Source organism: Diorhabda sublineata, chromosome 3, assembly GCF_026230105.1.
Source record: "Diorhabda sublineata isolate icDioSubl1.1 chromosome 3, icDioSubl1.1, whole genome shotgun sequence".
Lineage (NCBI taxonomy): Eukaryota > Metazoa > Arthropoda > Insecta > Coleoptera > Chrysomelidae > Diorhabda > Diorhabda sublineata.
The window spans coordinates 36,600,115-36,622,235 of record NC_079476.1 but is presented as its reverse complement, the minus strand read 5'-3'; the positions used below and the strand labels follow the sequence as shown (position 1 = coordinate 36,622,235).

The following is a 22,121-nucleotide window of genomic DNA, read 5'->3' as shown; positions in this document are numbered from 1 at the left end:
AATCACTTGATCAATTCATATTAGGTTTTAAGTTAATCGTGATTTATTTTGAAATTCCGTAATAATCAGGACCTTCTCTATACTCTACGAGTGTATAATTTCAAAATTGCAGGGCTTAGAAATGTAGCAGGGTATCACTTTCCTTATTTAGGAACTCAAATGTCCTAATAATCACTAATATACTAATAAATTATCATTTTTTCATAATATTATATTTCTGAAAATGTGTTCATTTGCTTTATTATAAAATTCTTGCTTCTAACTATATAGAGTTGCAGTTTTTGGAGCCTCTTAAGCAAAATAGATAATCATAGTAAATTCTAAAGGGAAGTTGAGTCTTAAAATTCCCGACAATGAGGTTATCATTTGACTATTAAAATAAATAATGACAAGTTTGAATTAATATGTGACAAAACTCTGATGTTGAAGTCAATACACGAGGTCTGGCTATTAAATAACGAGACTGGTTACGGAGAAGGGTTTTATTATAAAATTTATTCTAAATTTCCTTCCCTCGCCACACACCTTTCCATGCGTTTTTTCCATTGATCCAAGTAATCCTGGAAGTCTTCTTTGGTGATGGTCTTTCGGAGCTCTGCCGTTTTTTGCTTTACCGCTTCCATCGACTCAAATAGGATCCGTTTCAAAGATTTTATTTTCGGAAACAACAAAAATCGCACGATGCCAAATCTAGTGAACACGGCAGGTGTTCAGATTTTTTGGCACCAACTTCGAACAGATTTTTTTCATGTGTAATTCCTCGTGTAAAATTTTTCTAACCGTTTCTTTATCGGCGTTTACAGCCTTGGCAATCATCCGGATACTTAATCGACGATCTGCACGCACAATTTGGTTGATTTTGGTCCCTGTTTTCGGAGTTCAAACAGTCACAAGGCGACCTGGGCGCTGAATATCTTCAGTGCTCTCTCGGCCCTCACTAAAGCGCTTACACCACTCAAAAACACGCACACGAGATAGGGAATTGTCTTCGTAGACCTCTTGCAGCAATTTTACCAGAAATTTGAGATTGAAACGCTGCTCCTGTTTTTCGTCACACAGGGTTTTCGGCCCGAGAAAAAAACAAGTTCGTTTCAAACCGCTACTGCACAAATACTATAATAGTGACGAAAACGTGCTTTGGGACGTACATAGACAAGATATCTAGATACTCAACGCACTACTCGATTTTTATCCCACCCGTCTAGGGCGCCCTCTAGCCGCGCAGTTTCGTTATTTAATAGCCAGACCTCGTAGTCCAGTTCTTTTCATTAAAATCTCCACGTGCGCAATATTTGACTTGACTCTAAAACTTTTATTCATTATGTTTGCAATTCCGATCTACCAATTTAACTTTCTCCCGAAAACTCTCAACTCCCTATTCCCCTTGGACTTGTTTCAACACTCGCAATTGTTTTTACATCTTAAAATCCAATACGGTGATATTAAAATGAAATCGAAAACTTTTACTTTCTTCAAGGCTCTTCTCACGGTTGTTATTCAAGCTTAATACCGAACATAAATCTTAAAACTTTTTTTAAATTGATTTATAACGTATGGGATATGCATTCACTGTGAGATTAAAGCCTAAAATTGCATAAAGATGTACGAGGTGTACTTATTAAGTAACGAGCTACACAAAAAGTAGGCTTGCGTCAAAGGTTAGTCAGCTATTTAGCTTGAAGCTCGATCTTTCCAATATGATTTCCAACGTCTCTGTAGACAAGCCATGGCCTTCGTTGGTACAAGTGCTGTTTGTTTGTTTTGGCGTACAAATGATAACAACGGATTGTTGTATATGGTAATGAAGTTTGCCGCATCCACGTATTAGAGGTTTAAACGTTTGGAATGATTCACAGTTTTTCACAGCTCAAGTACCAGCTCTGCAAATAAAGGCAGTGGCGTGGATTGATAGTAGTGATTAATCTAGAACCATGAAAGATTAGATAAACATGAACTTGTTATCCTTTTTCGAAGAAGCTGCTGAAGCTAGCAAAACATGTATTTATTACTTTTAAAATGATTTCAACTCCAGCTTTTATTGAATAAATTCATGTTACTTCCCCATCCATTATCTTATATGTTGTCCAGAATTAATTAACTTCTCTTGATACCGATTCTTCCCCAAGTTTGTATAGATTCAGTGAATTTCTCCTTCTTCATCCATGATCAGATCTGCTGTCGAAATCATTGTCCTTTCTCATTCATTATCACATCTGCTGCGAAATCATAAATTCTTTTTCGAAAGGATGTATTCAGACCATCTGAAATTAGTACCAATAATTAATTGAATGCAAACAATTGGCGTTTCTTACATATTGTCTGCAAATTGCCAATCAAATCTGACTAACCTACAACATTAAGATATTTGATAACATTTATCTAACTCAATCTCTACTAACTGACTAAATAAAACATTATAACGATCACCAATAATTTTACTTAATGTTACATTTGATTATTCTTCGCTAAGCTCCAATTTATTGTGTATAGTGATATTTGAGATCAAATCAAAGCATGAAGACTTATACAAATGTTTCTATTTGTTGTTTTATTTATGGAATTCAAATATAATTAGGTATCTCCATCTATATAAAATTTCATAAATCTGTGCAGTTTATTTTTACCCACTTCATTCAATAATAAAGCAAAAACCAGTATCTTATTTTCTTTATAAAGAGCTGAACATTATATAAGATGGAATTCCCATTTACTTTTAGCTGTGCTATAAAGTGGAAATATCATAAAAATGATACCTCCATTTATATTTTCTATAAAAATACTTGGACAGGACCTCCGTTTTGTAAAGATTATTTATCCTGTTTATCCCATTCTGTCGAACTTAAGAAATTACGTCGATTACTTTGATTCGACTTGTTGACAATTCTAAACTTTAGGTCGGTAATAAATTGCATAGGAAATTTTAAATTTAGCTGTTCGTTTTCTACTTCTATCGACAAGAAATTTCAAGTTAATTTAGAAATTTATCAATGAAGAAGCTTTCATTTCTGATGTAAGACAAGACAAATTTCATGAGAATAAATATTTATATGTACTGAATATGTACAATGTTGACCACGAGAATATTAACGAATGTTAACGAAATAACTCATTAAACATAAGCCGAAACCTCTCTCCCTTTCTTACCATTATCAAAATTTACCAAACTCCAAAAATTTGGTGCAGCCGTTCAATATTTTCAAGCACAATTAAGCAATTCTGAATTCAGGCTCTGAAGAAAACAAATTTCAATCAATAATTACAAATATATCTATTTAGTTCAGAATTTAGGACAGTTTAGAAATAACTTTTGAATAGGAATATATTTTATATAAAAATTGTAATTTTTTTTTGTTTTTATTTACACTATTTCTATATTAATAAACACTTTATCTTACGTTCTTAACTTATTTACATACTTTAAAATACACTTAACTTATAATAATTTACTTATAAATATCACTTAAATGAATTCTGCGATTAATTCTACTAATTAGTTCTTTTCACTACGACTATTTATTCTAAAACAAACTAACTGCGTTCACACAAATCATTTATATTCCTAAATAAAATTCTACAAGGCTCTAGAAATTATTTAAAAGAAATATGGTAAATAGACCGCCTGCTACTGAAAAAAAAATGATTTATGAATTTATGAATTTATGAAAGACGCCGCTCAGAAAACGGGGCGCGAATTCGCCAAATTTTTACAAAAAGATAGTAGCTGGACATGCCCGGCCTAGGGATCCATTTTGCGAACTACCTCGACATACCGTGGCTTATAAAATGAAAAAATATGGATCTACCAGGCACTTGGGAAAAGAAAACGTTCAGGGCAGTCTCGAAAAACAACAACCGCTAAGCATAAATGAATTGTATTGATCAGTAAACGTGATCAACGTCTCCCAGGCCCAAAAAAAGCAGCTCAGATCAATGAATCTAGGGATCTGCTTTTGAGTACTTCTACAGTGAAAAAAAGAGAGAAGTTGGCTTTTTGTGGATAGCAGTGAAGAAACCTCAAAAGACTTCAAAATAAAATGTTAGATCCATAACACGTCGGTGTTGCGGTGACGGTTTGGAGATGTTTTGAACGTAATGCAACTAGAGACCTGGTGAAAATTAAAGGAATTTGGAAGAAAGAAAGCCATGAAAGATATTAAAGGAGAATGTAGTACGTTCTGGTCATCCAGCATGACAAAGATTCCAAGCATTCTTCGAAGTTATGCTAAGAGTATTTGAAAGAGCTGGAAAGGAGGAATCAAATAAACGACGATTATTTGTTGAAAATTTTGCACCGAAATAATAAAAGCTACATTGATGTAGCAAAAAATTTAAATATAAAACAATTACAGGTTGTAGTTTCATCATTTGTATATTATTATATTATATAGGTCTAGATAAAGTTTGAGATTTAATATATGTCGATGAATTCTCATTAGAAAATCAATTCTGTAAATCTGATCATAATATTTATACAAACTATCAAATTACATATCACATATTTATCAAAAATAATGTCGTCTCTCACAACACTGTTATTAGTTCATGAATAATAATTAAGTCCCGCAGATACGTACTTTATTTTTGTACAGTTTTCCTCTTGCTTTTATGCAGTAACGCAAAAGCCGAAGCTCTATTCGTATCCTAATTCATATTTGATTGTTTACATTTGTTGCAGGTGGCCTTTTCCATCCTGCTGACGATAAACAGGAAATTGCATTTCGATACGCCGTAGAGAAAATCAATAACGATCGCTCTATCCTACCGAGATCAAAGCTCAGTGCACAAATCGAAAAAATACCCCCGCAGGATAGTTTCCACGCTTCAAAAAAAGGTGATTTCAATGAATTTTGTAATATAGAATGCGTGAATGGAATACAAAATATTAATTACATGTATTTCGCTGTTGTATACATTTTGACTCTTTATACACATATTTTTTATGCTGTTTTAGGGGGTCATACCATATACTTTTTTCTCCGTGCCTTTCTATCTTTCGTTTGATCTTTTATTCCTTCCCGTTTGAACATTGCTGCTTTCTACATTTTTTCAATCCATAGTTTTCTTCGTCTTCTTCTATAATTTTTTTATATTGTCTTTATACCCATTTTGTTTTTTGCTTTATTTTATTACTATTATTACTCAATTTGTTATAACTAGAAACCCTCTAATTTTTATATTAACTTCTTCGGTTGTACGTTCTTCACTTGTCATATCTTATTTTTCCTCTTTATCTCCTATTTTTCTGTATTGTGATCTCTGTCCATCACTTTCCCCATTTTCAATTTTCCCTTATTTGTCTATTACTAGTATTTTTATCCGCATGTTCTGATTTTTATGTCATCAACTTTTTTTGTTCTTGGTTCCAGTTCTACACACATCCTTTTATGGTTTCTTCTTCAATATATTTGTTTACATTATAGCAAAAGTTTTTATCTCTTCACACATGAAACTTTAACTACAAAAATTATTAATACAACCACCGGAATTTCCACGTGAAAATGAAGATTTTTCGCACAATTACTGGATGTTAAATCTTTTACATTTAATACAGGTGTCCCACGTCGAGCCTGTAAACACCCTGTATATTAATACATTTTTGAAATCTAAGTAAAATTTTAGCATCATTTCGTCTTAAAACTTTTTTGAAAAATGCATACTTTTTGAGTTTTTTGTAAAAAAATTGACCGTTGTAGGCCCTTATAAATTGTTTTTTAACGAGAATACCATTAAATATATGGAAATGGTTTTGTTAAAAAATACAATTTTACAGACCTTGATAGACCTCCGAGATAAAGAAAAATACTTTTTTATTTCTTAGTGTTTGTATCAACGGGCCAAAATAAAATTTAGACCACATCTGCATCTATAAAAATTTACAGAAAACATTCAATATCTGGATAACTTACATGAATTTTCTTATTTTTTACCCCTGAATGCATTAAAATAGAAAAACCGGATCTATTTAAAAAATGAAGAAATTTGATATTTATGAAGTTAAAGTTTGAACACTTTTTATTCACACCCTGTATGAAATAAAAAACTTTTCAACATATATTCAATAATATCTGACCTTGTTAAAAGCAAACGAATAGAAACCATTTTCATATCTTTAAGGGTATCCTAGTAAAAAAATAATTTATAAGGGTCTGCAAAGGTCAATTTTAAAAAAAAAATTAATAACTCAAAAATTAAGCATTTTTAGAAAAAAGTTCTCAGGCAAAATCATACTAAAATTTTACGTACATTTCAAAAATGTATTAATATACAGGGTATTATATTCAAAATAACAAAGTTGCAGTCGACTTTCGGTAGAGTTGGCCATCTTTGAAAAATTTTCATGATTTTACTATAAGTATTTTGCCATATACAGATAGTTTCAACTCGTCGTGGGACACCCTGTATATCATATGTTCAAGATTAATTGAAGTTTTGAGGCTGATTTAATTTATTTAACTAGTATATAGAGTAGTATATCAGTCTCCACATTCAAGAAATCCTAATAACAACGTGTTTAACAAAGTTTTCAAAAAATTGTAATCGGTAATTTGGAACGTTCCTCCTCACTCACCCAGTCTAAGTTAATCATTAATAAAGCCCATAAAATAATAAAACCTTAAGACAGGTTGTTGTAGCATGAAACTTAATTTTCTACTCTGACACTTCTCTTCGTTTGATGTTGAATTATTTCCTTCCGATATGAATAATTATACATCTTGAACAGCACAGTCAATATATCGATTATATCCTGTAGTCTGTACGTAGTATTATAAAAATAATCAAATAACTATTCAAAACAAATTTCTCTTTAACTATCTTCGGGATGATGTATGGAATAAACTACAAATAGTACAGAAAGTAACTATTTTTGGAACTATTTTTTTATCCGTTTCATGATTTGTTTTCAAGTCTTATGTTTCATGGTTGATGTAACTAAGAATTTGATATTAATATTTAGAAGATCGCATAAATACAAATAATTATACGAGAGCTGATATCTTTGCTACGTCTTCAAGATTCAAAAATACAGTTAAGATGAACTTGCCTGCTAAAGGTGGCATCTTAAATTTTCTCATCAGCGGTGAACCTCGTCATTTCCACTCTCCACTTTGCATTTTGATTTTAACATCATAGGGATGGATCCCTGGATCATCCATTGTAACTAATACTTCAAAAATGTCTTTTCCATTTTGCTTTTATGCATCTGTTAACGTTTGAAGTAGTAAATGGACAGTTTACTTTCTCATATTGAGTTTAGCTGTAAATATATTATGTACCACATGGTATAAGCAACTACTATCTTCAAATATTTGTTTATATTGCAATAAGATAAGAGGTTCAACTAAGTGCAACAAGAAAAATTGATTTCATACACGTAGACAAAAATTGAAAAACTTGCAGCTGAAGTTTGAATAAAATTTTAAAATTTTTTGACCAGCTGACCCGGCAGACTTCGTACTGCCTCAATCGATAAATGAAAGATCTAACTTTTGTATAAAATAAACTTTGTTCTAATAAATTCTTTCTTTAATAGAACAAATTAAAAAATGCTCGGTATGAATGAAGTTTCATTATTATTTTCGATTAATTATACATGATGTTGGCTATTTCAATTTGATATTGACAGACACACACACACAGTTATGATACAATCTGTTAATCAATTTTAAGCTTTCTGATAAACTATTTTCATTGTTTTGTTTGTCCATGCGCGAAACAGTGAAACTCCAAGTTGATTTCGCAACCTTCCAACGACTGGACTTGCGATTTATTTATGGTCATCGCAAAGGCCAGACGTACCGAAAATTGTAAACGTTTAAAATCGAATGGTAAATCCGTTGGAGACATCGGTATATATCCTTTGTATTTTTCCTTTATGATTGTTGCCTCAATGACGTTATTCACCACCTTTTTCACAGTCATTGGTCCATTGCACAGTCGAGGTTGATTAATATAGCAGCATGATGACAACTGATCCTACTTTTAGCTGAAAATTGTGAGGTGGTAAACCAGGCAATTCCGTAGGATAGTTGACTACGTTATCCTGGTTTATTGAACTGGTGCGTTATATCTGGGAAAACAATCAGAATAAGCTCCTCTTTTAAGTCTGTGATGTGTCAGAAATCTGTGGGTAATGTGATGAATCCACTGCGACTTTATTATTGCCAATGTCTAACAACAACAACAACAGTAAAGTGTTGCTATCACAAAAGAAGACCACATAACTTGACATATCACTATCACAAAGGAAGTAAAGAAACTTCTCGCGCACGTTACGGTAATCACTAAGATAGAGGGATGCACTCTTTGTCTGAGCTATCGATCGACATAGACGATGGATCGACATGTTAGTTGGCTGTCAAATGTCAAATATTATAGCTGCGTTCAGAAATATAATTAGTAACAAAACTTAAGATTCATCAATCGACATACAGTTGGCTTTCAAATGTCAAATATCATGGTTGCGTTCTGAAATTTTATTTGTGACAAAACTTAAGATTCATCAATCGACATACAGTTGGCTTTCAAATGTCAAATATCATGGTTGCGTTCTGAAATTTTATTTGTGACAAAACTTAAGATTCATCAATCGACATACAGTTGGCTTTCAAATGTCAAATATCATGGTTGCGTTCTGAAATTTTATTTGTGACAAAACTTAAGATTCATCAATCGACATACAGTTGGCTTTCAAATGTCAAATATCATGGTTGCGTTCTGAAATTTTATTTGTGACAAAACTTAAGATTCATCAATCAACATATAGTTGATTGTCAAATGTCAAATATCATGGTTGCGTTCTGAAATTTTATTTGTGAAAAAACTTAAGATTCATCAATCAACATATAGTTGATTGTCAAATGTCAAATATTATGGTTGCGTTCTGAAATTTTATTTGTGACAAAACTTAAGATTCATCAATCGACATATAGTTGATTGTCAAATGTCAAATATTATGGTTGCGTTCAGAAATTTTATGTCATCGAGGAAAAACAAAATTTCTGTTTTCATTTCATTCGGATCATTTTTATATTTATTCATCAAAATTAGCCAAATCGGTCGAATTTTCGCGAGACTAACAAACAAATTTATGTATATATTTGGCTAATTTTGGTCTTGAATTATTATATATAAAACAATTTTTTGTGTATGTATTTTCTTCGTATTTTTCAAATACCCAGTCAAATTCAGAGATGATCTAAATTCAGAGTTGAAAGCCTGATTTTTACCAATGTTTATCAACCTAGTTTTTGTCATAGATCCTCATCTAAAGTTAAACGTAGTTAGTTTAAACTGATGTAGTTCATGAGATTGAAACCCTTACTCAACGGGGTAGTTCATGAATATATGCTGCGAAAACTGCTTAAGCAGGAAATAAACATTTCAGACAGTATCAAGATAGCTTTGCGTGCAAATTTTCTAAAAAAATTAATATAACCTTGATTACTTAATCAGACTTCCAAGCTCTTTCCCCGTGATGAACAGATTGAGACTAACTACACATCATTTTCTACGGAGCACACAGAAAAATAAAAGGAGTCTTCCGCCATATTAAGTTGGTCAATGTATAATTCTATGCAATCTAATATGCGATAAAAAATTGAGGACGTCATTTGAGATAATATTTTTCAATGCGAAAATAGATAAAACACCACCATATTTCATATAATAGATAAATATAAAATCACCCTTTACTAACAATAAATCCATACGTTTAAAAAGCGTTGAATGCAGGGGAAATACACAGAAATTTTCAATGTTTGCTCACAGTTTACGATAGCTTTTCATTTATAGGATATTCGAGAACCCTGCACGTACAATTTTATGATGTAGAAATGTCTGCAATTGGAATGCTCGGAACAGATTGTGGCACATATTATAGATTGGTAATTTCATAGTTTTAACGATGCAGATTGAAGCATTGCATCGTATTTGAAATAAAAACATTGTTTTTAAAACATGCTCGGCTGATAAAAATGTTTAATTATAATGCATGCTGAAGCGATTAAGGAATGGGATATGCAAATATGACGGATTATATAAAAATAGCACAAAGCTTCTATGTTATTATAAAAAATATGATGAATTTTAGAGTCGAAATGTTCCTACATCGACAGTTTAATTTCATCGTCGCCATTAAATCTTCTGCCTCTTAAGCCGGCCTCCATTTTTGCGAAGAAAAAATAATCGGGCGGGACCATATCAGGGCTATATTGTGGGTGTTCAATTTCTGTAAGGACACATTCGTGTCATAATGGCCTTGCAAACCAAAGCATTGTGGACTGGAGCATTATTATGAAGCAAGCATACACTTTTCGATCATTTTTAAAAGCAACTGCCTTAGTAATCAGATTAATATGCCGTGTTCACGATGGTATTTGATTCCTTAAAGTTAATCGAAAGAATATCCTTGCAGTTCCAACAAATCGTAGCCATCACTTTTTGTGACCTTTGTTTGTTTTGGTACAGAATCTCCTTTCCGATGCCAATCTATCTTTTGGATGTCGGATCATATTAGAAAACCGTAGTTTCAATACCCATTGAAATTAATCGAATTACACTTACTTGGTCCTCGCGGCAAAACTCTTGGAAGTTTAAGTAAACCACAAAGTGTAATCGTAAAATTACAACGGGCATTTCTTGATAGAAGCTCCTCGCGAGCAATTGTGGTATAACGAATTTAAAAGAGAGAGTCTTAAGGTATTTTCTTTACTGACGTTGGCAGTTTATAAAAATGTGTGTACTAACTGAAGAAGATGATGAAGTTTATCGAAATTCCGCGGAAGTATGAGTAATAAAATACTTGCATTTAGAAAGGAAGAAAGATGCTATATATTATTCGCAAAATATCTAATGGAAGATGAAACTAAATTTCATCAATACTTTAGTATTTAAAGACATAATAAGAAGTTCTTCTAAACAATAAAAAGCATCCACATGTTTCCATATATTCACATGATGTGCTTCTGAGCCTGTACCTTGTTTGTCTTTGTTTCTTTTTCGAAAAATATGTAACTTTCGAACTCCTCCATCGTGTTTTCACAGTAAAGATTTTCTGGTTTGTCTACCATTTCTTCTTTTACCACATATTCCAACTATTTTTGCAATGTCATCCAAGTGTTGTCCTAATACAGATTTTGTGTTATGTCGGGTTGATTGGACTTGTTAAGATTTGCTGCTAAAGGTAATTTAATCGCTATGGATAGACCATAACTTTATGATAAAAAAAATCTAAAATGTACGTATCAAGCGTTTGAGGCAATTAAATATATAAATTAATGTATTAATCAGACATTATTGGAAATAAAAGTTTGAAATAACCGTGACTACAAAGAAAATATGTATGTTAAATGAAAATACAGATAATGAGCGAACGTGACACCAACTTAGTACCAGCAATTATCGAACTCCCTTGGATCTCCTAAAGATCACTATTTAAAATCTTCAAGTAAAATTTCTAGAAGCTTTTAAAGAGATTGAAGCGAAACGTCGAGTTAAAAATCTCCTTGCTCTGCCTGAAGATGATCATCAAGAGAACCCGAACATGGATAAATACTGGTTGGACAAAAGGCAATTACCAGATGGTCAATTGAAGCGGGAAGTCTTGAGTATCTGGTGGAATTATAGGGGTTTAATGTACTTCGAAATCTTTCCACATAGCTAAGCCGAGGTATATGTATGCTCCTACTCCATCCAGCATTTTTTCCAGACCTTGCACTATTAGATTACTATTTATTCAGATCAATGGTTTGAGGAAGGATCTAAAGGAGATGTTGAAAAGGCAGGGCGACAATATTTTGTATCTAAGCCCAATGAATGGTTTCACCAATGTCTCCAAGAGCTTGCTCTACGTTGGGTTTGAAACCATAGAATACGAATATTAAGTCTTTCATTTTAATGAGTACGAAGTGAATATTGGAAGCTGGCATTATTCATGAGACGCCCTCTAAATAATGTAATCGCACCTGTGCAATTGGCCATAGAAACCCAGCAGTTTTCTGTTTATGTAAACATTGTTAAAAGTGTTAATAGTTTAATGAAGTTATCAAAAAATTTATATAAAAAATTGTTACTTCTAAAACGGCTAAAAGGAATTGAGGAAAAATCTAATTTTGTCGTGGAATTACAACTAAACTGAGCTAAGAAATATGAGACTATCTTTAGAGAACAGATTTGAATATTTCTTACCCATTTTCTTTGTGATTCTGTTTTCATTCATTTTCTCATTACCAAGACGTTATGGGGAAAAAACCTTGATATTTTGTCAATTTCAATGTTTATAATTTAAAAATTAATCGTTTGAAAATTCTATTACATTATAATAATATTACATAACGAGTTTGGAACGTAATACATTTCGCACTAGTTACTGTTTTGCACGAGCCACGTAGCGAGTGCGAAATACACTTTCAACGAGTTAAGTACACTATTTTTCCTACGACAACGTAAAAAATTCTTCAAAAAAACGTATTTTTTAAATAAGAAAGTCAATTAAACAATATCGCACATGTGTTGAAAAGTTTATAAACGTGTGCTGAAAAGTTGGAAAGTCTCACAAAAAAATATTTTTTATTTTGTAATAATAGAGATGAAAAAAATGATTATGAAACATTTTATAACTAAAGAACAAGAAAAGAACCAATAGAACAATAAATGTTTTTGCTTTTATCTTACCTGTTAGTAAACTCAAAACAGTCATGAAGAATATTTTCCTTCACTACGAAGAATAAATTTTCATTGAACTAATTTATACATTACTGAGTAATTTTAACGTCAAAATTATCTTGCAGACACTAATATGTATTTGAACACAAATCACAACAAACTTTTAATTTTTATTGAAAACACTATTATAACCTCAAAAAATCATATTTTCTTATATTCTTATATCATATCTTCAGTCTTCTTAAATTTGGCCTTTTGCCTATCGGCACCCAGCCAGATTCATATTGTATTCGTGTATTTCCTCTATCGTTCGAGACCATATATAACATAAGAAAGAGAAGCATTTCAATATACGTATGTTTTGTTATTTTTTAGTACATGTGTGAAATAAGCTACTTGGTGGTCGTAGGAAAAATGTTTTCCGTTCATTTATCCAAATTAGCCAAAATGGAGTGAAACCTCTCTAGAAATTAAAAGTTAGTTAATCAGGGGATTGTGAATTCCGTGTGTAATCCGTACCAGATTAGTCCGTTGCGAAATTTGGGCAGAATTCCAAATTATTACGGGTATAATTATCATCAGAGAAGGTGTTAGCTATATACCTGAGATATAACTTTTGGGGTTAAAGGGATTTCAACCACAAACTTTTCAATACGTTCAACGGAAAAAGTTATTTAGTTTAGATTTACCTTCAGGATTATCTGGGGATATAATCGTTAATAAAAAAAGGGACCTACGGTTAAATTAATGATAAAACAACATTAGAAATGAGATGGTTAAAATACTTTTTTACTTATTCTTTTTTTCGTAAGACAAAAATATACAGAATGAGTGATTTCTCATCGGTAATACTAGTAATCTATAAACCAGTATTTGAAATAACCATATACGAGGAGTGCTACTTAAGTTTTCAGATAGACAAATTGAAACGAATATGTATAATTGGATATGGTTTTCATATTTTTCAAAATATTTCCACTAAGACTCTTGCGTGGGTTTGAGCCAATTAACGTTTTTTCTATTCCGATTGCGGTACCTCCAAAACATGTGATTTGAACGCATCAACCGCTTCTTTAAGTGTTGAAAAACGTTGACATCGCGTATAAAAAGAAATGATTAGGTACCAAAGAAGGAATGGTACGGCGGTTGAATCTTCGATTGGATTATTTGACTATTCAAAAACGTTTTTGGTCGAAGTACTGGGTAAGAACTCGTATTGTCGTGGTGGAGGATGATTCGTTTTCTGCCACACGTTGTTCTAATGGAACGGTGGTGGCATGTCTTATTGTTTCGAAGAAACAGACGACAATTTGCTTCATATGCAAACAAATTTTGTTGGATTTGGCTAATCTTGGAAGACCCAAACAGTTAATTGGTCGACAATTTTGGACGACCTTCACGAAATTCATCCAATAACGAAGTGCGTTTCAATTCGGAAAACCAATGAAGCACGGTGGTTAGGTTCTGAGTACGTTCACCATCGAAAATGTCAAATTTTATGTTATTAGCAATGTCAGATTTCACATATTCAAATCAGTTTTGCCATATTTCAAAACTTAACCCTCGTCGCAAACTTTAAGAATACCACAACACTTTTTATTCAATAAACGAATATTGGTAATTACTCTCGAATATAATACTATTACAAATTATAAAGGAATTCTTTAAGGCTTCACATAGGGTTAGAGAGGGCGTTTAAATATTTCGTAAACACTATAGGTGGCTGGAGGGTATTTACTTTGCTTATTATTGTTGATAGGAGGGGTTGGAGGGTTTAGATGGTGATTAAATCGGCAACAATTAACTACTTTTTACTTATATGACAACCCACATATTGTCTACGCTTGAAACCGAAACGCATTTTCGGGGATTTCCACAAATAATTTACGTTTAGGTTTAGGTACTCGCTTAGAACCAAATAGGGTTTCGGTAGGATTGACAATTTAACATGTTTTAAGCAAAGCAAAGGAAATTAATGTTAGAAAATTCAAGAAATGCCAAAAAATTACAAAAAAGTGTGGCATTCGCAAGGCAAAGTCCGACCAGGAAGTTGATATTAATTAAAGAACAATTGCATGCGGCGACTAGGAATAAATTCAATCTACTATAAAAATGTCTGCTTGTCATGCTGATGAATTGATGAGCATTATTTAAAATGTGAAACACCAAGATGATGAATGACTCGATGAGAACAACGTCAACATTCACAACACTGAGTAGCAAACATCCAATGTCATCGAAAACTTACAATTATGTATTTAGGTGTAATTGTCTGAAGACTACTAATTACAGTTAATATGTAAACTAGAAATTTGAGAAAAGTTTGTTTGGTTCGTAATATCACTTAAGATTATAATATACTAGATTTTACCCGCGGCTTCGCTCTTATCGAATCCATTAAATAAGTTATAACTTTATTTTATTGCTTGGTTAGTATTATCGATTTTTAAAGTTTCAAAACACGCTTTATTGAAATACAATAACAAATGTTAAAATATATTTTCCTGTAACAAAAATAAATAGTTTGGAATTCTAACAATTAAAAAGATAAAATGCTGAGTATTAATCTAGAATATTTTCGTAGACTATATTACAAATATGGGTAAATTCCGGGCATTAAATACATGTTAACACGCTACATATAGTTAGCCAAGAGAGAAGCATGGCTTTTCTAAATGCACTCCTGCTACCTGTAATGTGCCTTGTTTATAGTAACAGCAAAGCTAAGCTTGACCGGAAACTAAACTCATTTAAATTGAAAGGAAAGATCAGTTGGAATAATGGGAATCCCAGGTATGATAACACTTTCTCCCTTGCCGACACTTGTTAAAGTAGTAGCACCAAGTATATTCTGCCCCAATTTTGTTATACGAAGCCTTGTTCCATTGCATAGCCGAGGATCATCTAGATTGCGCATCAGCATTACTGGTACTGACAGTTCAAGGGAAATTAAAAACTTGACTATGAAGTACTTAGTTCAGTATCCATAATTGTATCCATCGACAAATATTCCCCCATTTCTCCTTGCACATCTTTTAAAATGTCGGTGTTAATCTTATTAACCACTTCATTTCTTGGTGCTAAGGCCCGTGACGAATTTTTAGATAATGTAGATTTACGCTTCCGAGGCATTTTTTGAACATACGCTTTCAGTGACAGTCACTGAAGGTACCATTGTAACTAAAACTCAAAAATTTATAGATTAAATATCAGAAATCATTATAATAGAAAAGAACGGATTCTGTAGCTATATTAGAACCTGAGATATAGATCTTTGAATGTAGAAAAATTGTCAAAAACCTACAAAAATCCATAACTCCTCCACATTGAATGTCCGCGCCTAGCTCCTATCCAACTCAACCGATTTAAGTGTTCAAAAACTCAAAAGAAAGAAGGTGTTTCATCGAGTGTTCTTAAACCAAAACGAACTCTGTACCTATATTAGAACCTGAGATATAGATCTTTGAATGTAGAAAAATTGCCAAAAACCTACAAAAATCCATTACTCCACATTGAATGTCCGCGCCTAGCTCCTATCCAACTCAATCCATTTAAGTGTTCAAAAACTCAAAAGAAAGAAGGTGTTTCAGCAAGTGTTCTTAAATCAAAACGAACTCTGTACCTATATTAGAACCTGAGATATAGATCTTTGAATGTAGAAAAATTGCCAAAAACCTACAAAAATCCATAACTCCACATTGAATGTCCGCGCCTAGCTCCTGTCCAACTCAACCGATTTACGTGTTCAAAAACTCAAAAGAAAGAGGGTGTTTCAGCGAGTGTTCTTAAACCAAAACGAAGTCTCTATCTTGAATAGAACCTGAGATATTGAGGATAGAACGTGTGTATGTGAAAAACTCCCATAAGTAATGTACAGGGGGAAATCGCATTTGAGTATAACTTGAGAATGGTGAAAATTAAATGAAATCCGATGGTTGATGGCTGATCTGTGCATCAATACGTTTCATTTAAGAAAAAATTAAGCAAATCGGTTGGGTAGAACGCCTGAACGGACACGGAATGGAAATCATCAATTTTTTTAATATATAAGATTGACTTGACCGTCGATAATATAGTTTTTAGGGTTTGAACTTCATTACTGTATGTTAGATGGAGCTGAATTAGCAAAATGTTGATATTTGTTGACAAAATTCTTTCTTATTTTCGTAAAAAATATTTTTTATATAAAAAGTATACTATGTTACTTCTAGTACCTCCCAGATTATGTGTACAAAGTTTCATGCTGATTCGACAAGTAGTTTTTGCGTGAAAGCGTAACAAACATCCACGCTTTCATATTTATAATAATAAATAACAATAAACTTATTGATTTATTTAAATAAATATTATTATGAGCGTTAAAGTCATCTATCCTAAGCTTATTTTATTATTTATAGAATTATATCTGCTGCTTATGAATGAAAAAAACAGAATACATTAAAAAATTCATAAATTTTACAATTTGTTCATATTTGACATACATTTAAAAAAAAACGTCAAACTATATCATGGATTTTTTTCCATATTGCTGCCAGATTTATATCAGTCTTTGACATTTTTGTTTCCGGTATTCTTTCTAAGTGTACCAGGTCTCAATGTCTTGTTGATTTTATAATTATTTTAATTTCTTGTTCATCATACAGATTCTTAATTTCCTGATACGACCTTTTTCTCATTATGTCTTTCTCATTCTTTCCTCCTAATTAATTTAGTTTCCACGCTTTGCTTTAATAAAGAACTGTTTTTTGGGATACGTTCTTAGATATCTGGTTTATTTTTTGCGTATGAAATTCTAATCGAGGATTTATCTTTCTTTCATTTTATTCAGTATTTTGGGCTGCGTCATTTACATGAATTTTTATTTTCTCCTTGTTGACCAATGAAAGCCCTGTCTTCACCAACAGTTTGTAGTGTTCCTGTAGTATTTATTTCGCTTCTTCGTACCATCCATTCCAGTATTATGTTAAACAACGTAATAGATAAAGGATTTTCCTGTCTTAGTCCTATATTTGTTAGAAAGCTATCGGATGTTTTCCGTTCAATTTTTGTTTGAATGTTTTCGAGTGTCATTTTCGTGAGCTGTATCAGTTTAATTGGTACTTGATGAACTTTCAGTATTTTGTGAAGATTTTCTCTTGTTTGTATGTCAAAGTTTGGAAGTTGTATTCATAATTCATTCTCTGTGAACGAGATTCAATATATATGGTCTGTTACTGATCTTCTAGTTCCAAATCCGCACAAACAGACACAACAGACACAACTAGACACCACGCCATCATTTTGTACAATGCGTCCAAAAGTGCAACTTCGCGGGTAATTCCTTTTTTGTATCTTGGCACTATTATCGCAGTATCCCATGCCTTTGGTATTATTTCATTTTCCTATATTTGTTGCGAATAAATTTCGGAGAATTTGCCGATTTTTTGGTTTTGAATGATATCTACTACTTCTTCCTTAGTTGGTTCTGGTATAATTTCTTCCTTTTGCGTTTTATGAGTGTGATTTTATATGTTTCTTCTTTATCATTTTCTGTATTTAACATTTTCTCGTCTTCATCATCACGTCAAAAAGTTATCGCGTTTGGAAATGAGATACTATCGATGATATAGTTTTCAACATATTTATATTGTGATGGAAGTGATGAGACATCCAAGCACCACTCATAACTTAATGTAGTGGAAACTCTAAAACATGGTAGGTGGCTCCATCTATTATTGGGTAGCTACGAACTATGCTCTAGATATTGTAAAGAGATCTTGTCTGACACTAGACACTATAGAAATATACTACAATGTTCTAGAATCATTGAAAGACCATATATAAAACAAAATCCCTCAATTTATCACTCGATACTCACGAATCGACACGAAAATCATCGAAAGCTAGAAGTTTATAAGATCTCTTGGAAGCATCTGATAAAAATTACTCGTACGTTTCCTCTTGTCATTTAGTAAATTAGGAATGAATCAAATTGCACTTCGTTCTATTTTGTTTTATTCAAATTACCTCTACAGTCGAATTAATCTTAAATAGAGAAATAGGCCGACAATGCTTCAGGTTTCAAATCGTTATTTCCTTTTAGGACGTCGAAATTTGACTAGAAAATTGTAAACGCGACACGTCGTGTCGTCTCCTTTGTCTGTTCCCCGGAAATGAGTTTTAAGTTCATTCGAAATGGTGCAAGCATCCGGCGGCGTCGCCAGGAACTTTGTGCTCAACTGTCATAACTTAATTGCATCAACCAGAATCTCAAGGGTAGAACTACATTTTCGCTTTGCTGCTCTTCATCTAATAAATGTCTTAATTAATATGGCAAAAGAGAAATTGATTTGAATATTTATGTCAAAGCGTTACAATAATGAAATGACTATGTGAAATTTGAATATCTTGTATATTATGAAAACGACAAGAGTATTAACACCTGAGATCTTTCAAAAACGATTGGAAATGCTGAGCAGCCCTTTTTCCAGCAGTTCTCTTTTATTAATTTTGATTGATTTTTATTTGCTACCAGTCGGAATACATAAATATTTGACAATTTACTTAAGTTCCAACAATTATTTGACTTTTATTTATTTCTGTGATATTATATACATTTTTTCATCTAAATCTGGTAATAATATTCCACATTCACGTTCGAAATGAAACCGAATCGTAAAATTCGAACTGAGAAAGAACCACGGAAGAAATCGCTCGGGGAAACACTAAAACATTCAAATTAGTTGTGCTTTAAACTACATTATGTTTTCCAGAGAGGAAAAAGGAATGTAATGTGGTTGAGAACTTCATGAAAAGTCATTTGTTTTTCGTGTTTGGTACTAAATTAAACAGTTAATTACTGTTATAGCGCTATGAAATGAAATGAAAAAAGAAAACAAGATTTATATCAGTAATATTTTCACCTAGATGTGAACCATAAACAGAAAATTTACTTTTTCCCTACTGGCATTTAAACTTAATGTTATTGACTTTTTCTGACGTAGAATACTTGTTCATTATTATCCAAAGTAGAAAAATTTGGAGCCTACTTGATGAGAAATAGATTTCAATCCATTGGACGAAAGTCATACCCTATTTCAGAACACAACTTTATAACCGTGCAATTTTGTCTATTTTCGCACTTTCGAGCATCTGAGACGTTCCTTTGTGGTTTAAATTTGTAGATTTGTTTCGTGCATGAAGCCTAGTTTTAAGACTAAAATCTTAAGAGTTAATTTAGATACATAGAGCCATTGACAGGGTGTGCAACAAAAGCGGCATCTGATGTTTGCATAAAATCATACTTGGCAATAGTATGACATATGTAAGATCCGTATAAACAATAATAATCTTAAAAAAATAATTCAAAAATTGAAATGCATTAAAAAACATATGAATATCTGAAAGAATTTAGTGACCTGTGAGGTTAATCAGTGAATTATAAAAAGTGTTACGTCACAAAATATAAAAATTGTTAAAATAGTTGATTATTTGATAATCTGAAATAAAAAATAAAAATTAACGAAAGTTAGATTGTATTGGCTTACGATTCCCTATATTTTGAATATTGTGATTTTAAGTTTTATTACTTTTTAAAGATATTTGATATTGATAAGAACAAACTATTGATTATTTTATACAATCGATATATTTTAATAAAATACAAGTAATATTTACATGATACTCCATTTAACTCAAAATAAAGTAAAATAAGAAAAATTTAAGTTTGATATACACAATTTCTTGAAATTTCAGTAATTCTATGTGCTCTATCTTTATTAGAAATAATTGGAGGTTGCCAAACGTAACAAACATGTCAACAACTAAGTGAAATAAATTCAAAGTAAATTTATCTATGATAGAATTAAGACCGCTTGACATGTTGCAAGGCTATGCAATATTTCTTGATCAAAAGCATACGCAAATGAAGTTCAACTGATTGTTTCATGCACTTGCAGCTTTATCGGTGGGGTTCATTGCGTGCCATTTGCAATTCCAGTGAGAAATAAGCTTTTAATCTGCTGATATCACGTTTTATTTTCCTAGGAATTTTCTCCACCATTCTCAACTGATGTTTGTATGAATTTTGTCTAATTCTATAGCTAAACTCTTGTTTCCTGTTGTTCTATTTATCCAGGTATAGCCCACCATCGTTTGGAGGCTCTTTTCTGTCTACTAGACTCCAACAGCAAGGCAGTATCAGATATACGAGAAGGTCCCAGAAGAACCAGGTCCAACAAAGAAAACACAAAATCACCTCCTCATTGTTAAGAAATTTTTGATCGCCGAGAAATTTTTTCTAGTCTGGAAACCTTGTTTCGATAGTTGCTTTATTCCATCCATGGTTATGAAACATTGCCAAACACTCGATGGAAACATCTTCACGACGCTGTTTTTGTGAGCAAACGCGGCACCCATCTTACGCATAGCTTCCTCGTCTGCAAATTTTCAATCAATAAACGATGTACTACACTCTTTGAAATGCTTATCATGTCTTTGTAGGTCGTACGACCTCGTTTAAAGTCTGCTACCCAATATTTTACTGTTGATAACGAAGAAGTAGTCTCACCCAGAGTTGAATCTAGTTCAGTTTTTATAATTGTTGGACAAAATGCCTTTCAAACAGAAGTATTGTTAACAATAACAATTTTTTCCGTGTTTACAAATTTGAAATTTGAAAACTTTCACTATTGATGGCTGCTAAACAAATATTAAACAACGTGGCGTCTTCAAACTTGAAACATATGTTGTATCTAATACAGTGGTATTTTTCAAGCCACTACCACCCTCTCTAGATCAGGCCAGACAATCCTCGTAATTATTGCTGATGATGCACTTTTCCTTGTTCACTTTAACTAGTTTTGTTATTTTCAAGTTTAAACCGTCCACAAAGTAATAAATAAAATTTGAGGCTAATAAATTGTTTACTTTAACTTATGGAATTTTGGTTAATAGCAACCCTGATAGCAAGAGACTTGAATAGAGTCTAGCGGAACCTGTCTTTGAAATATTTTGATCTTTACGTTGTCTTGCATCATGTCAAGCGGCCATAAAGGCATAATTGCTGCATGATTCTTTCAACGGGAATTCGTACTCGGGCAACTTGATAAGTTTATTCAGTATATTCTTTTGGTAACTCAATCTTTTTTTCAAAAAATGGTGGCATAACAAGCTTCACTTTCTGTCCGCTTTGATCAAAAGTTGCCTTTGTTTCAAAAAATCCTTTATCAGCTGAAACAAATTAACCTTCTTTCTTTATCAATTAATCTTAATACTATAATTTGTTAACCACTTTTGTCCTCCAGTAACCTTAGATTTCAGCAAATAATTTATCCTGGAGTAATCCAATCAAAATAATTCAATCAATTTTTTATAATAGTGTAATGTTTTTATCATTCGTTTAAACTATTTCTATTCGAGGGGTGAATGTCTTAACACTGTGTTACGTACTTATTTTATTTAAACATTTACACTAGACT

General features: G+C 32.2%; 1 protein-coding gene across 2 annotated transcripts in view; it reads left to right on the top strand.

Annotated features, from left to right (window-relative positions):
• The window catches only part of LOC130441509 (glutamate receptor ionotropic, kainate 2), a 111,442-nt gene that overhangs the window by 21,117 nt on the left and 68,204 nt on the right, over nucleotides 1–22,121 (top strand). For both annotated transcript variants that reach the window (XM_056775225.1, XM_056775227.1), the window contains exon 3: nucleotides 4,676–4,831. In XM_056775225.1, the coding sequence (XP_056631203.1) occupies nucleotides 4,676–4,831 (156 nt within the window). The remainder of the gene's footprint in view (nucleotides 1–4,675; nucleotides 4,832–22,121) is intronic.